At 37.4% G+C, this 16,509-nt stretch overlaps 1 protein-coding gene across 1 annotated transcript in view; it reads left to right on the top strand.

The window, feature by feature from the left end:
- The first annotated feature begins 2,254 nt into the window (after positions 1-2,254).
- TBCA (tubulin folding cofactor A) overlaps positions 2,255-16,509 on the top strand; it is a 75,248-nt gene continuing 60,993 nt past the window's right edge. The window contains exon 1 of the mRNA XM_031447019.2: positions 2,255-2,413. Within this exon, the coding sequence (XP_031302879.1) occupies positions 2,361-2,413 (53 nt within the window). The 5' untranslated portion in view covers positions 2,255-2,360. The remainder of the gene's footprint in view (positions 2,414-16,509) is intronic.

The following is a 16,509-nucleotide window of genomic DNA, read 5'->3' as shown; positions in this document are numbered from 1 at the left end:
TTCATATAAATGTGTATCCTACTGTATTCTTAGTTTCCTATTTAGGACCTCTTTCCCAGATGACTTATTTATTTAATGAATGCTTTGTTTGGGGCTTAATAAGTACCAGCCCTGTCCTAGGCACTTTATAAATGTTAATTCATTTAAGCTTTGTAACAGCCTTATGAGGTAGGTATTATTATCACCCACAATTTACAGATGAAGAAACTGAGGCATAGAGAGGTTAGTAACTTGTCCAGGTTTTCACAGTTAGTAAGAAGTAGAGCTAGGATGTGATCCTATGCAGTCTGGCCCCAGAGTTCACGCTGTAAATTCCCGACTCTGGGAACAGTTACACCTGATGCCCTATCCTTAGGGATGGGGCCAAAACCCATAGCTTCAAGCATACAATATAGACACACGGACACAGATACACAAACACTGTCCTTGAGGGCCTGGGCATGGCCCTGGGTACATACAGCATCAGCAGAGGTCTTTTGACTGGTACACACACTTGTTTATTACTGGTTCACAGATACAAAAATCATCAAACCAAAGAGATAAAAAGCAAATGGGTGGAGGCAGAGTTGGGGGTTTGGAGAAATAGATGTTTACATCAGAAAACCTAGGCTGAGAGAAATCCTGCAAATCAGTGCAAAACTAAGCTCTGAGGTTCTGGAAATCAAGGCAAAAAGGAAAGTATGAAGAGTTATAGGGCTTTGTTCCTTGACAGTAGCAATAGCCCTAGCTGCACAATCTTTTGGTGTGTGGGTCTGACTGCTGTTGTTTCTTTCCCTTAAGGGGTTTCCCAGTAACTGTATGTTAATGATCTACTGGATTTCTGATTGTAGCATTTGCTTTGGTGAGTCTGCTGGTTTTCCTGTTTTGTTTTATTTTTACTACCGCCCCCACCCCCCAGTATTTCATAGCTCTGCTATGTCACTTGAAATTGTATTTTAGTGTGCCAACCAGTCAGATGACAGTATTTACTGAATTTAACACCTGCTGTGTACAGAACACAGATGGAAGTTAGGAGAGGAAGATTTAGAGAAGACAAGATTCTTACCTCTAAAGATGTTTATAATCCAACAAGGAGAGTGAGCACGCCCTCGTGAAGGACTCAAACAATAGTTTTTAGAAGAAATATACCAAAAATAAAAATTAATACTGGGTGATTCCAACGTATCCAGAGAGCATTAAATAAGCAGGGGTCAGTCATGGTAGACTTTCTCCACGAAGTGGGTTTTGATTTTGGATTTATGCTATTTTAACTGGCAGGATCTTGAACTGTCCGGAGCTAGCCACAAAAGCCAGCATGAGTTAATTAAGTGTAGGGAAGGGTAAAGACAGTCAGGTAAGTGTTTTTGAAGAATGACACCAAGAAATAAGAAAACAAAGAGGCTCTGCCCTGTGTTTCTTGGGGACACCATCAGGAAGAGGCTGCTAGAGCTTACCGGAGGTGCACCTCACTTTAGGCAATAGACACGGTTTTTGAAAATGTAAAACAATAGTCAAAAGCTGTTGAGTATCTACTGTGTGTTAGGCATTGCGCTTTAACCTTTATATCTGCACTGTGAAGCGGCCATTATTATTCCATTTTGCATGCAAGGCAACAGGCTCAGCAGCAAGGTTAAGGAGCCTATGTGAGCCCAGTGTCGTTTAGCTATTGAGGGGTAAAACCCCGAATGTCAGTTGGTTTGCTTGATCACGAAGCCCAATCTTTTGTGTGCCACATACTTTTGTAAGTTGAATACTTAAGATACATAAGAGGTGATGATTATTTGATTAAGTCCTGTAGTCATTTCTTTTGTGACGTGCATTTATCTAGTTTTTGCGGAGGTCTGAGGTAGAGGGTAAGGATTTTCTTAACTGCGCACATGATAGTTTATTTTTTTAAACCTACATCATTTTGCCCCATTTGAAGCTAGATAATGACACCGAAAATATCTTATAGACAATTTTTACATCATTCCATCCATTTAGCAGATAATCTTGAAAAGCAAAGTCATGGCCAGTCTATCCAGGCAGAACACTGAAGTTTCCACAAACACCCAGGCTGTGGAGACCGGGAAAAGTGTAACTTGTGTCCACACGAAAAGGAGGGCTGTTCAAGAACTAAAAGGAGGGTTGTCTGAGCGAGAGCAGGGCAGGTTCCGCGAGAAAAGTGGGTGGAATGGGGCACAGCAGGCGAGGAGTGACCCGCCCCCAGCCCCCCTGGTTCCCCGCCCCGCGGGTGTGGCTGCGGCGCCTGGGCCGCGTCGGAGTGTGCGCATGCGCGCTGGGCCGCGGCGGCTACGCGGACGAGACCGCCTCTTTCGCGCCGTCTCCCTTCACGGTTACCCCGGCTCTCTGCCCCTCCTTCCCGCGGCGCTCGAGGGACCATGGCCGATCCTCGCGTGAGGCAGATCAAGATCAAAACCGGCGTGGTGAAGCGGTAAGAAGCCGGAGACGGCGCAGCCGCCGCCGCCTCCTCTCCCGCGCCTCATGGCGGCCCGAGAAGCCGGGCGGAGCGCAGGCCCGAGGCGGGCCCCGGACTCCAGGCCTCACCTGGGGCGCCGCGGCCGGTGGGGACGGGCAGGGACGGAGGGGGCGCGCGGGGGCCCGAGTCCGTGGGCCGAAGCACGCCTGTCTCCCCTTTCCCACAAAAGCCGGGCGGTGGAGGGCGAGAGTCGCGGCGGCCCCACCCCTCCTGCGACCGCGGTGGGGAAGGCGGAGGGGCGGCGGCCCGGCCCCGCGAGGCTGGGCCGAGCTCGGGTCCTACCTATGGGTGCGCGCCCCGGGTCTCCCTGCCGAACCCGACTGGAGGAGGGCGCTTTCGGTCCATTACCGGCCCTCAGGTGGACGCGCAGGCCCGTGGTGAAGTTTAGGAGGGTCGCCGCGAGCCCCTTCCTCATCCAAAGCGAGACCTTGCGAGCGCCCCGTCATCTGACGTGGCCGGCGGGACTCGCAGCGTTAAGAACCGGGGCGTGAACTTCTAGCACACTCGACAAACTTCTGTGGCCTAACTCTCCCCAGGCAATTCCCCGAGGCTCGCCCCAGAGCCTGTGGGATGCTGTTTAACTATCTGTCCTGGGTACGCCAGTCCTGTAATTGGCCGTCATTCTGACCGCTGATAGACACTGAAGTGCTTATTAGAACTTTATTGTTCAGACGCCAAAAGATCAAACTTTTGGGTCAAGCATTTCAAGAGAAAAGGTGAACAGCCTTCTGAAGAAGCAGGTTATTGCAGTGGAAATGTCTAATCCTAGCTGTCTGGCTAATTCCTCTTTGCCCACCTTTTCTCCCTTTACCGGTATTTTCACCAGGCGAATGACAAGGCAAAAGGGAAAACAAATTCACTCTTTAGGATGTTGCCTCCCAGACTTCGCAAATCATTGCACTGTGCTTTCCTAGAAGCTGTCTTTATTGTTAAAGCAGTAAGGACATAGGATAGGTAGTAGTTAAATGTACAGCCTTTTCTGAAATGAGACTGCTTGAGTTCAGATCTTGATTCTGCCATTTATGTACTATTGAATTTATTACATTGCACCGTGCCTCAGTTTCCTCGTTTGTAAAATGGAGTACGTACCTCATGCAGTTGTTGCAAAAAAAAAGCCTGCTATGCTGTTTAACAGTATGTGGCAAATACTAGTAAATGTTAACTAATAATATGGTTTGTATTGCCGTTTTACAAATGCGAAGCTGAGGTTTAATTAAGTCAAAGTAGAAAAAGTAGACTTGTTCAGGATCACTGTGCTAATTAGTGGCAGAGCAAGGAAAAGAACTAAGGATGTACAACCTTTTGTTTTAAGTTACAGTGCCCCCCAAGAGTATTTTTAAAATGTGTGATAATAGGGGGGGAGTTGAGATGTATAATTGAAAATGTAAATAATTTGCACTATCACTCACCCCAGAGTTCTGTTGTTCACTTTTGCTAGACTTACTTTTGGTTATGCATTTTAGTAAATCTGTTTAAGAAGTACAGGGGCGTATAATGAAGACAAAAAGTCATGAGAAATGATTTCTAATGGTAGTTCCCCATGACATACGACCTTGTCATTTCTCATTCTAATGATCTATACTAGTTTATAAATTACTCAGTTCAAGTAATTGTATACTTACAGTGCATGGCCTAGAGAAGACACACTTTTTAAAAATTGAGATATAGTTAATTTACTGTATTAGTTTCAGGTATATAATGATTCAAAATTTTTATAAATTATTATCCACTTAAAGTTATTGTAAAGTTTTGGCTATATTCCATGTGCTGTACAATATATCCTTGTAGTTTACTTATTTTATACATAGTAGTTTGAAATTCTTAATCCCCTACCCCTTTTCCCTCTCCCCACTGGTTTAACTACTAGCTTGCTCATCTGAGTCAGTTTCTGTTATATTATATTCATTCATGTGTTTTATTTTTAGATTCCACATTAGTGATAACATATAGTATTTGTCTATATCTGACTTATTCACTAAGCATAATACCTTCCAGGTCTATTCATGTTTTTGCAAATGGCAGAATTCCATTCTTTTTATGGCTGAGTAGTACTCCATTGTACATATATACCACATCTTTATCCATTCATCAGTTGATGGACACTTAGGTTGCTTCCATATCTTTGCTATTGTAAATAATGCTGCTGTGAGCATTGGGGTGCATTTATCTTTTCAAATTAGTGTGTTCGTTTTCTAAAGATAAATACCCAGGACTGAAATTCCTAGATCATATGGTAGTTCTATTTTTGTTTTTTTGAGGAACTGTATGCCGTTTTCCATAGTGGCTGCACCAGTTTACATTCCTACCAACAGTGTACAGTTGTTACCTTTTCTCAGCATCCTTGCCAACATCTGTTATTTGTGGGAAGACACATTCATTTAGATAAGTAATTTAAGTTTTTAAACTTTCAAGATTTCCCAAGTACTTATGGAAAATGCTTGGAAATAAAGTTTTGTTTCATTTTATTTCACTAGTAGAGCATTTTCAAACTTTAATTCTTCATACCTAAGTAAATTTATCATTTTTGTGAAATCCCTTCATAATTTACTGTATCTCAAATTGCTTATAAATTAATGGAAATGTCTACTGTACATTTTTTTCATGGCTTTTCTGTTGACGTTTTGGTGTAGAGCTTTCCCATATGTACTGAAATGAGATGTACTTTTCTTAAAAAAAAAAACCTAAAATTTCTATTTTAGCTGCTTATTACTCATATTTGGCCTTGGTAGATACTCTCTAAATATGTAAATATTGTTCCCTGCTCTCTTTTCTGTTACTTTTCTCCTGAAAATTATTTTACTCTGACTCTTTTCATCTTCTACCTTAGCATCCTATTTTTTTAAATCCTGTATTTTGCTTCAGCAAAGGAAAAAAATAAATGAGGCAGATATGGCAACATAATAATTGTTGGGAATGAATGATCATGGGGCTTTATTATATTCTTCTGTATATATGTTTTAAATTTTTCATAATAAGAAGATATGCATTTTTTTCTCCTCTCTCCAAATTTAGTTTCAAAATCTCCTTGATTAGTTTCATGATTCAGACATGTTCTTGGTTTTGTGATCAGGATCCTGTTCATTGGTTTCTTAAAGCAGTGGTCTAAAATTCAATTTCTATTCTCAGCATTTTTTTTTTCTAGTCAAGATGTTCATTTCCCATAGCCTCATTTCTCTTCAGAAATTACAAATTTTATTCGGAAAAAGAGATTTAAAGTCATTCATGTTCCCAGTTCCTTCAGTTTTTTTCTCCAGGAATTAAGAGCCACTAGGTATTAGTCCTAGAGTTCAGTTTGGCTAGACCATACTGAGGAGGGCGGATTCTTAGAGTATAGTGTCTAATCAAATCTGCTAAAATACTTCAGATGATCCAAAAGTTCCCTGTAATGGGTTTTAGGAAGAAATCTATACAGGCGGATGGAATGTTACTGGAGTATGGAAACTGGCCATTAATAGATGGTATTTGGCAACAGAGAAATCAAACAATGAGTGGAAGATACACATTTCAGCATGTTGGCAAAATGGTGATTTTAGATCCTAAAGGAAGAAGCAGAAGCCTCAGAGCACCCTGGTCCTAGAGGAACTTTGTTACTTCACATAGTAACAAAGGCAAAGTATCTGATACTTGGAAATAGATTTCAAGAGAGGTTAGATCCCTAGAAACAGGGAAGAGTCCAGTTAGAAAGAATGGCTTGTTAAGGTGAGAGTTAGCAATGAGGCTGACTTGATACTGAGCTTCTGACTCGTAGGACTTGTAAATATCTCCTTCCCAGCAACAGAATTGTTGTTGCAGGGCTAATTCTGGCTGTGAAACTAGATATACGTGTGTACTAGGGGCTGGGTAATTATATTGCATTTCTTCAGGCAGCAGCCTGTGTTCACGTATGACTCATTGTTAGTGGGTATTCCTTGGTAGGTTTGGGTCTGGCGGGCTCTTTTTAAAGATTTGAATCCGTGTTCTAAGTAGATTGTTGGACCTACTGATAAGCGACTGGGTCACAGCTAATCTGGCAACCCTAGCTAGGAGTTACCAAATATGACTCCAAATTTCCTCTTTTCCAGTGCATAACTGTAAATCCTTTTTTTTTTTAAATGTCTCAGTGGCATCAGTTACCTGGGTTTATCTGTGACTGAAGGGTTTCCAGATTGTAGAACCTTCAGTGCTAAAATTGGAGAAGTCCCAGGCAAACCAGGATGATTTGTATTAGTACTTCTGTAACTAGCTAACATAGCACTGTTTTGTATGTGCTGTGATTATTTAGAGGCTATTTGCTGATAGTACAATTGTGAATTGAGTGTTTTACCTTACTTAAATTAAAACTTAAATGCATCCTGTAAATAAGTTTTGCCAAGGTAGCTTCTTTTTCTGTATAAATTTAATTTGTTGATGATTTAGAAAATAATTTTCTCTAAAGTGGAAGAAAATATAACATTGATTTTTTTTTCTAGTTTTATTGAGATGTAACTGCCATACAGCAACTGTATAAGTTTAAGGTATACAACATAATGATTTGACTTACATACATCATGAAATGATTACCACAGTAAGTTTAGTGAATTTCTATCATCTCTTACAGATACAAAATTACAGACATAGGAAAAATTTATTTTCCTTTTGATTAGAGCTCAGGATTTACTCTCTGACAACCTTCATGTATAACATACAACAGTGTTAATTATATTTATCGTGTTGTACATTACAGCCCTAGTACTTATTTGTCTTATAACTGGAAGTTTGTACCTTTTGATTACTTTTATTCAATTCCCTTTCCCACTATTCCCCACCTCTGGTCACCACAAATCCGATCTCTTTTTCTATGAGTTTGTTTGTTTGATTGTTTTTGAGGTATAATTGACCTAAAACACTGTGTTGGTTCCTGGTATACACATAGTAATTCAGCATTTCTGTACATTTCAAAATGATCACCATGATAAGTCTAGTTACCATTTGTCACCATACAAAGATATTACATAGTTATTGACTATATTCCCCACACTGTACCTTTCATACCTGTGACTCATTTATTTTGTAACTGGAAGTTTGTACCTCTTCATCTCCCTCACCTCTTTCTCTCCTCCCCCAGTATGCGTCCCCTTTGGTAGCCACCAGTTTGTTCTCTTTATCTGTGATTCTGTTTCTGTTTAGTTATGTTTGTTCATTTGTTTTGTTTTTTAGATTCCACATGTAAGTTAAATCATACAGCATTTATTTTTCTCTGTCTGACTAATTTTACTTAGCATAATACCCTCTAAGCCTGTGTATTTTGGCACAGTGGCAAGATTTCATTCTTTTTGTGGCTGAGTAATATTCCATATGTGTGTGTATGTGTGTATATTTCATATCTCCTTTATCCATTCATCTATTCATGGGCACTTAGGTTACTTGCATCTCTTGGCTGTTGTACATGCTTAATGAACATAAGGGTGCATATATCTTTTTGAATTAGTATTTTCATTTTCTTTGGATGAATACTCAAAAGTGGAATTGCTGGATAGTATAGTACTATTTTTAATTTTTTGAGGAATCTCCATACTGTTTTCCATAGTGGCTGCACTAGTTTACATTCGCACCAGCAGTGTACAGGAGTTCCTTTTTCTCCACATCCTCACCAACATTTCTTTGTTTTCTTTTTGATGATAGCCATTCTGACAGATGTGAGGTGATAACCTCGTTGTGGTTTTCATTTACATTTCCCTGACAATGAGTGATGTTGAGTATCTTTTCATGTGCTTGTTGGCCGTCTGTGTATCTTCTTTGGAAAAATGTCTGTTCAGGTCCTCTGCCATTTTTTAATCAGGTTTTTGTTTTTTTTTTTTTTAATCTTGAGTTATGTGAGTTCTTTGTATATTTTGGATAATAACCTGTTATGGGATATATTGGTTGCAGGTATCTTCTGTTCAGTAGGCAGCCTTTTCATTTTGTTGATAGTTTCCTTTGTTGTGCAGTGTTTAGTTTAAAGCAGTCCCGTTTGTTTCTTTTTGTTTTTGTTTCCTTTGCCTGAGGAGACAAATCCAAAAAGAAATTGCTAAGAAATGAAGTCAGAGTGTAGTGACTATTTTTTCTTCTATAAGTTTTATGGTTTCAGGTATTACTTTTAAGTCTTTAATCCATTTTGAGTTTATTTTTGTATATTATGTGAGAAAGTCCAGTTTGATTCTTTTGCACATAGCTGTCCAGTTTTCCCAATACCATTTATTGAAGAGGCTGTCTTTCCCCCATTTTTTTGCTAAAGTAGAAAAGATAGCATTGATGTTTTAAATGTTGATATGTTATTTCAGCTAAATGATGTATGTCTGCCATAAGTTTCCAAGTAGGATTTCTGTTTATATAAAATACAGTTTTTTTAGACTAGATTTATGGTTAATTAATGGAATTCTTCTGCAAGAACAAAATGTTTTCACTCATTTAACATTAAAGATTATTTAATAACTTAAAAGCCAACTTATTTTCAATAAAGTCTGCTAAAAAAAGTCCACTGGTGAGTGAATTAATTGATTAAAAATGCTTTCTTAATTATATCTTTTTATAACCGTTTTAGATTGGTAATGGCTTAAAATCCAATGTGAACAGAGAATGTTAGGGCATTGGAAATAACACTGACGTTGGCCCATAGTTTTCCTCTGATTAAATGAAAGTGACACCAGTAGATTAGAATGAGACTAGGACAATTCACACTGCAATTGTGTTAGTTTAACTTTAACAATCTTTTAACGCTCTTGTTTAAATGTAGCTGACATACCATAATTACAAATCTGCAAGCTTTGATTATAGAATTTTACATCATGAATCTGTGGGGAAATTGTATTGATTTTTTTTTTTTTTTAAATAAAGCAAGCACCTTTCCCAAACTGTGGTGTCTTCCCAGGTTTGTTTATACCCGTATCTCTAATACATAACTTTTGTTCATCAGGCATAAAAACAACATAAAAGGTAAGTGAGATCTCCATGTTATTAAATATATATATGCTGATTACATATTTGATACTGACATGAAAGTGAAAACTACAAATGACACATGCACTTACATAGACATAGAGATACAGTTTTCTCCCTTTAGCTTTTGTTGTTTATCCACTTCCCATATTTAAAGTGATTATGGGTAGAAATATGGTGGAAAATATCTGAGAGAGGTCATAGCCTTGTAAATTATTCTTGTAAGCTTTAGTAGCTTTGTATCTTTTAGTATTTTTTTTTCTCCTCCTCTCTCACATCATACCCCTTTGATGTGAGTTAAAGTAAGTTCAGCCAAAATGGCCAACTTCCTACCTTGAAATTTAGCCAACTTCTTTTGGAATTTCTGTAGTGTACCAGTTCTCCAAAGTGATGGTCAAAGTCACTGTCAAAATGGATTGCAGGTGGTCAGCTCTTTGCAACCTTCTGCCAACTATTTGGCAAGCACTGACTTTTAGGAGCTGCACAGCTGGCAATTAGATGTCTTTAAGCTGGAAAGGGAGAAAGCTAAGGCCACTCATGACCATGGTTTTCCCAGCACAAGCTGTATTATTCTGCAAGTTAAATGTTGAAATGAAAGACCTTTTGACCTCTATGTGTGTGTGTCTGTGTGTCTTTAGATGTGTTCTGTGTTTTCATTGCATTTTTTGTTTGGTAGAAAATTTTGAAAATCTATAGTAAGTAGGGTTGGAAAATTTTGTTAAAAATAGTAGTCCAGAACTACTTAGAATATAAGTGCTTAGATGTGTGATCTGTCTATTCCAATATTCCATTTCCAAAAACACAGTTATAGAAGAATATAATTTCTACTATGATGCTGTTCAGTGTTCCCAAGTGGAGCTCATTTTAAAATAACATCAAAGTTCTGACTGATCCAAAGATCACTTATTTTGCAGCCTCACTCAGAACTTCTATCTTTGAAGCACCTGGTATGGTGATGGTGTATAATAAATACTCAATAGAAGTCCTTCCAGCTGACAAATGCATGAATGAAACCTTACTCTATAAGGATTTTTTTTTGAGCTAATAAGCACTAGGAAGCTCCTGAATCAATTACAATGTAATAACATAATAGTTACTGTAGTTATTATTGCAGTTGGAATCAAAGAGGTGGAATCCCAGGTTACTTACTACATAGGTGACCCTGAGAAAATTACTTAACCTTTAAAAGCCCCAGTGTTCTTAGCTGGAAAATGGAATATCTTTCCTATATTGTTGTTTGGAGAATGTTAAGGTAATCATATAAAGCATTTAGCCCAAATGCATTATATGTGTGTTCAATATATGTGAATATATGTGTTCAGTATGTGTTAGCTGCTCTCATTAGTATAATCATCATCATTCTGTAGATGTATAAACAGTTTAATCTCTCTGGGAGAGACCTTGGAAATTGCTTTAATTTATTTTATTTTTAGTAAAGGTAGATTTATTTAGAGAGATACATACTGCATGCTTTCTTTTAAATTGTGATAAAAATTCGCTTTTAGTTTGTCATTTTCACTTATTGGCTGTGAAGGGAGAAGGGAGGAACATGAAGCTTGTGTTTTTGATTAATCTCTAAGACTTTGTAATGGCCATTTTTCTTAAAACTGCTGAGGCATTGATTCCCTGCTTTGAAGCCCCAGCAAAAAAATCTCTTTATATCAGTGACCTTGTCTTTTAAGCGTCTTAAAAAGTACTATATAAAAACGTCATTAACACAATGTGTTAGGGCCAGTTTTACTCTTACTGCACTCTTACAAAGTTTATCTTAGAAAAGAGTAGTCACAAAAAGTATGTATGGACAAAAGCAGTGTACATCTTAGAACTAAAATAATGATAACACATCTGATTTTGTGCTCCTCCCCTCACCTGAGGTAACTGTTTTTAATCTTGTGTTTATTACCTTGCTTTTTTATTTTATGTAACTGTATTATTTGTGTCTTACTAAGATGTATACTGTTTTGTTATTTTTTAGTTTGTAAGAATATCATCTAGGACTTAATATTTTTTGGTGTTATATTGGTAAAATTCATCCATGTTTTTATATTTAGGTGCAGTATGTTCATTTTGACTGTTATGTAATGTTCCATTGTGTGATAATATCACAGTTTATCCATTCTTCTCTTGATGGGCATTTGGATTGTGCATTTGCTAACTGTGTTTCTACATACATTCTTGTTCATGTCCTTGGTAATGATGCATGACAATTTTTCTTGGGTATGTATCCAGGAATGGAATTGTTGGGTCATGAGGTATATGAATGTTCTACTCTATAAGATAATGCCAAACTGTTTTCCTAAGGGATTGTACAATTTTACATTCTCAACTGCATTGTATGAGAGTTCCTTTCATTGATCCACATCCTCTCTAAAGTTTGGTAGACGTCTTAATTTTACTCTAATAATGTTGTTTTTATACCTTTCATTTTGTAAAAAAAGTTAAATTATTTTGATTATCTTTTTAAATAAGCATCCCCACAGATGAAGAGAATAAAAGGAATGTGAGGCTCCAGTCCTACAAGCACAAACTTTATTGCCTCCTTCCTCCTCGTGTAGAATAATGTGTATGCCTCAAGCAGCCCAGGGTTTTTACCTGGTGGGAAAGGGGGTTCCTTTGGAAAGGGCAGCCCTAACCATTTCCAGGATTGTGCATTCAGTGTTCGATGCTTGGGGGCTGAGAAGAAGCCTGCAGATAGAGGTGGGGATAGTGAGGTTTGAAAATCATTTTGGTTCTGGGTTGATCAGATTGGAGCTGAGGCCAAGGAAGGCCAACAGTATTACTTATTAAATGTTACATTAATTCTGTAAAATTTTTTCCAGTTTTATTGAGATATAATTGACATATAACATTGTATTTATTCAGTGTGCAACATAATGATTTGATATATGTATATATTGCAAAGTGATTACCACAGTAAGTTTAGTTAGCATCAGCTCACACAGTTGTAATTTTTTTCTTATGATGAGAACTTTAAAGATCTACTTTCTTAGTAACTTTCAAAAATACAATACAGTATTGTTAATTATAGTCACCATGCTGTACATTATGTCCCCAGTACTTATGTTTGTTTATAACTGGAAGTTTGTACCATTTGGTCACCTTCACTCATCCCACCCCCCTTCTATCCCTCACCTGTATTAACCAAACTAAATCAATCCAAAACTATGAGTTTGGTTTTTTAGAGTCTTCATGTAAGTGAGATCAGACAGTATTTGTCTTTCTCTGTCCAACTTATTTCACTTAGCATAATGCCTTCAGTGTCTATCCATGTTGTCGGGAATGGCAAGATTTCCTTTTTTATGGCTGAATAATATTCCAGTGTGTGTGTATACATTTATTTTTTAAATCACATTCTTTCTCCCCCTTCATCTGTCAGTGGACACTCAGGTTTCTGTGTCTTGGCTATTGTAAACAATGCTGCAGTGAATATAGGAGTACAGAATCATTTTGAGATAGTGATTTCTGTTAATTCTGATTTATGATGCCTTAAGTTTTTAAGTTTGGCACAGCATTTCTAGAGAAAGATTTTAATTTACTGTTGATGATTTTTAATCTAGTACTGTATGTTTTTGTAATTGTCACTGCCATAGGTTTGAAAATCTGGCAGGCATACATACCTTCAGTCTTCTCTACCTGCCCCCCCCCAACCAAGAGCAAGATGTTTAATTTTTATTTATTTATATCATCTTTTAAATATCATATAGGAATTAGAAAATATGTAGGTCTCAATTAGATATTTTTATTTTTTATATTTATATTACTCTTTTTAAACTACTGTAGCATTTCTAATACTAGATTAAGTAGAAGTCTCAGGAACCAACATTGGCTTTTGTTTGTAAAAAGAGTAATTCTGATGATTTTCTGTGTTTTGAATGGGTAATATTGTGCATAACTTTTTTTTTTAATTTTATTTCTTATTGAAGTGTAGTTGATTTACAATGTTAGTTTCAGGTGTACAGCAATGCAATTCAGTTATGCATGTACATACATATATATACATATATTTTCAGGTTCTTTTCCATTATACTTATATGTAACATTTCTGAGATGACTCTGGATATTCATTTTGACATCTTATGGTGAACGCTGTGGCTGCCTCCTCAGTATCTGGTTTTTCTGCCTGATATATACCTGTATTTTCATTAACACTGTCCACTGTTTGTTACAACATAAAAACAGCTCATGTTCTTTGAGGGAAACTGCTCCACCTCTAGCTTTAGAAATGGGCCTCTGAGTGATATTAGCCAATCATATTCCATTTCCCTATTACAGAAATTCACCCTGGGTGGACATGTGATTTAGGCTGATTTAAATAAGGTACATTTCAGAACTCTTGCTTAGAATTCTGGGACAGAAGTGCTTTCTTCCGTGTAACTGATTGTGGCTGCAGCATTCCTTTAGCACTAGGGAATCTGGCCTTGGGATGAAGCTTGTACCATAGGTAGCAGAGTGAAGAGACAAAAAGAAGGTTCTTAATGGCATTTCTGCTGGATCAGACAACCTTAAAGCAGATCCTCCCCCTGGAATTTAGTTACATGAGCCAGAAAATCTCTATAGTGTTTAAATCCCTTGAGTTGAAATCCTGTTACTTGCAGTAGAGTACTAATTGATATCATTACTCTAATCCCTAATTTAGGTGTACCTATGTATAATGTAAGGAGTGATTTCCTTTATTGAACAGACTAGAGATTGTGTTTCTTCCTTTCTGTCCCTTCCTTCCTTCCTTCCTTGTAAATTCTCTGGCTTTAGGTTTAACTTTTACCCCTCTTTCCCCCTCCATTTCAGTGTCCTCTTGAGGTCTGACTGATCCTCTGCATCAGAAATAGGGAAGAATGCTGTCTGTCTTTAACCCTCCCCCTCAACTCTCAACTCTTGCCTAGTTCAGTGCTGTTCTTTGATCAGTGCAGGTGGAAGAAAGAGGGAGAGGAGGAAGGGACAGTTAGACTTATCTTGCCTTAATCCCAACCATTTGTTCTCAGACTATGTCCTTCTGTTCCATTCCTTCAACCTACCTCCTAGGAGGTAGAAGAGTCACCAGTTCTGTTGCAAAGACTGCAATAAATTAGGAGGCATTCTTGGCATTTGTTTTGAATTTCTTTTTCCTTCTGAGCTTAGTTATACACAGTAAACATAATATCCTGTAGAAAGTGTTTCATTCATGTACTCAATAACATTAAATAGACTTTTGTGGGACATTTTATGAAGCTTAACACCAAGTACATGTATAGCATTTTTCCTATGGAAAATATGATTACTGAGATCCCTAAAAACCTGTGGGTAATTAACATTTTTATATTATAACTGAGTCCCTAAATGGAGAATAACTTACATTGTGATAACCTGGTTTCATGTTTGCTCTAAATTTTTTCTAGGGGGTAGAGGGTGTAGTTTAGAGATAGAGCACATACTTGGCGTGCATGAGGTCCTGGGTTCAATCCCCACTGCCTCAATTTAAAAAAAAATGTTTTAAATAAATATTTTCTGTCTCTTGTTTTCATGTAATATTGTCAGCCATTAACATGTCTCTTAGTGTTCCTGCTTCTAGTAACTTCTGCTTATATCTGTCACTGTTTTTTTGTTGTTGTTTTTTGCTATTGCTCATCTATTTTAGGGGAACTTAGACTGTTTTCACTTATTTCTGAATAATGATGTGAAAATTGAGAATGTCAGAAGTCTGCTCTGATTATTGCTTGACTTGGACTAGACTTTCTTTCTCTAGCCGCCATAACATTGTACCTTAATCTCCTATAGGATATAAGCTCCTTGAAGGCAGGAATATGTCCCTCAGATGCCTGACACAAAAAAAAGACTCCTGGTAAATATTGTAAAATGAATGAATTTACTCTATGTAACATTTTAAAAGTTTTTTATTTTATTGAGTTATAGTCAGTTTACAATGTTGTGTCAATTTCCAGTGTAGAGCACAATTTTTCAGTTATACATGAACATACATACATTCATGTCACATTCTTTTTCACTGTGAGCTACCACAAAATCTTGTATATATTTCCCTGTGCTGTACAGTATAATTTTTTTAATCTATTCTATATATACCTGTCAGTATCTACAAATTTCGAACTCCCAGTCTGTCCCTTCCCACCCTCCTCCCCCTGGCAACTCCACAAGTTTGTATTCTATGTCTGAGTCTGTTTCTGTTTTGTATTTATGTTCATTTGTCTTTTTCTTTCCTTCTCTTCTCTTTCCTTTCCTTTCCTTTCCTTTCCTTTCCTTTCCTTTCCTTTCCTTTCCTTTCTTTTCCTTTCCTTTCCTTTCCTTTCCTTTTATTTTCTTTTTAGATTCTACATATGCACGATCTCATGTGGTATTTTTCTTTCTCTTTCTGGCTTACTTCGCTTAGAATGACATTCTCCAGGAGCATCCATGTTGCTGCAAATGGCGTTATGTTGTCGGTTTTTATGGCTGAGTAGTACTCCATTGTATAAATATACCACATCTTCTTTATCCAGTCATCTGTTGATGGACATTTAGGCTGTTTCCATGTCTTTACTATTGTAAATAGTGGTGGTATGAACATTGGGGTGCAGGTGTCTTTTTGAAGTAGGATTCCTTCTGGATATATGCCCAGGAAAGGGATTGCTGGGTCATCTGGTAAGTCTATTCCTAGTCTTTTGAGGAACCTCCGTACTGTTTTCCACAGTGGCTGCACCAAACTGCATTCCCACCAGCAGTATAGGAGAGTTCCCTTTTCTCCACATCCTCTCCAGTGTTTGTCATTTGTGGATTTTTGAATGATGGCCATTCTGACTGTTGTGAGGTGATACCTCATTGTAGTTTTGATTTGCATTTCTCTGATAATTAGTGATATTGAGCATTTTTTCATGTGCCTGTTGATCATTGCAGAATTGCTTGTTTAGGTCTTTTCCCCTTTTTTGGATTGGATTGTTTGTTTTTTTCTTATTAAGTCATATGAGCTGCTTATATATTCTGAAGATAAAGCCTTTGTCATCTGTAACATTTTAAGTTCCTTGAGAATAAAAACAATATCTTATTCTTCCTCTCTCTTTAATATATCCAAATAGTCTTTTGAACAATTTTCAGTATAGACATGGCACAAAATTCCAAAGGTACAAAAAGATAGATACACAGTGAAACATGAA

Source organism: Camelus dromedarius, chromosome 3 (assembly GCF_036321535.1).
Source record: "Camelus dromedarius isolate mCamDro1 chromosome 3, mCamDro1.pat, whole genome shotgun sequence".
Lineage (NCBI taxonomy): Eukaryota > Metazoa > Chordata > Mammalia > Artiodactyla > Camelidae > Camelus > Camelus dromedarius.
Note: the sequence above shows the minus strand (reverse complement) of the source record. Positions and strands in the feature narration are given on the sequence as shown.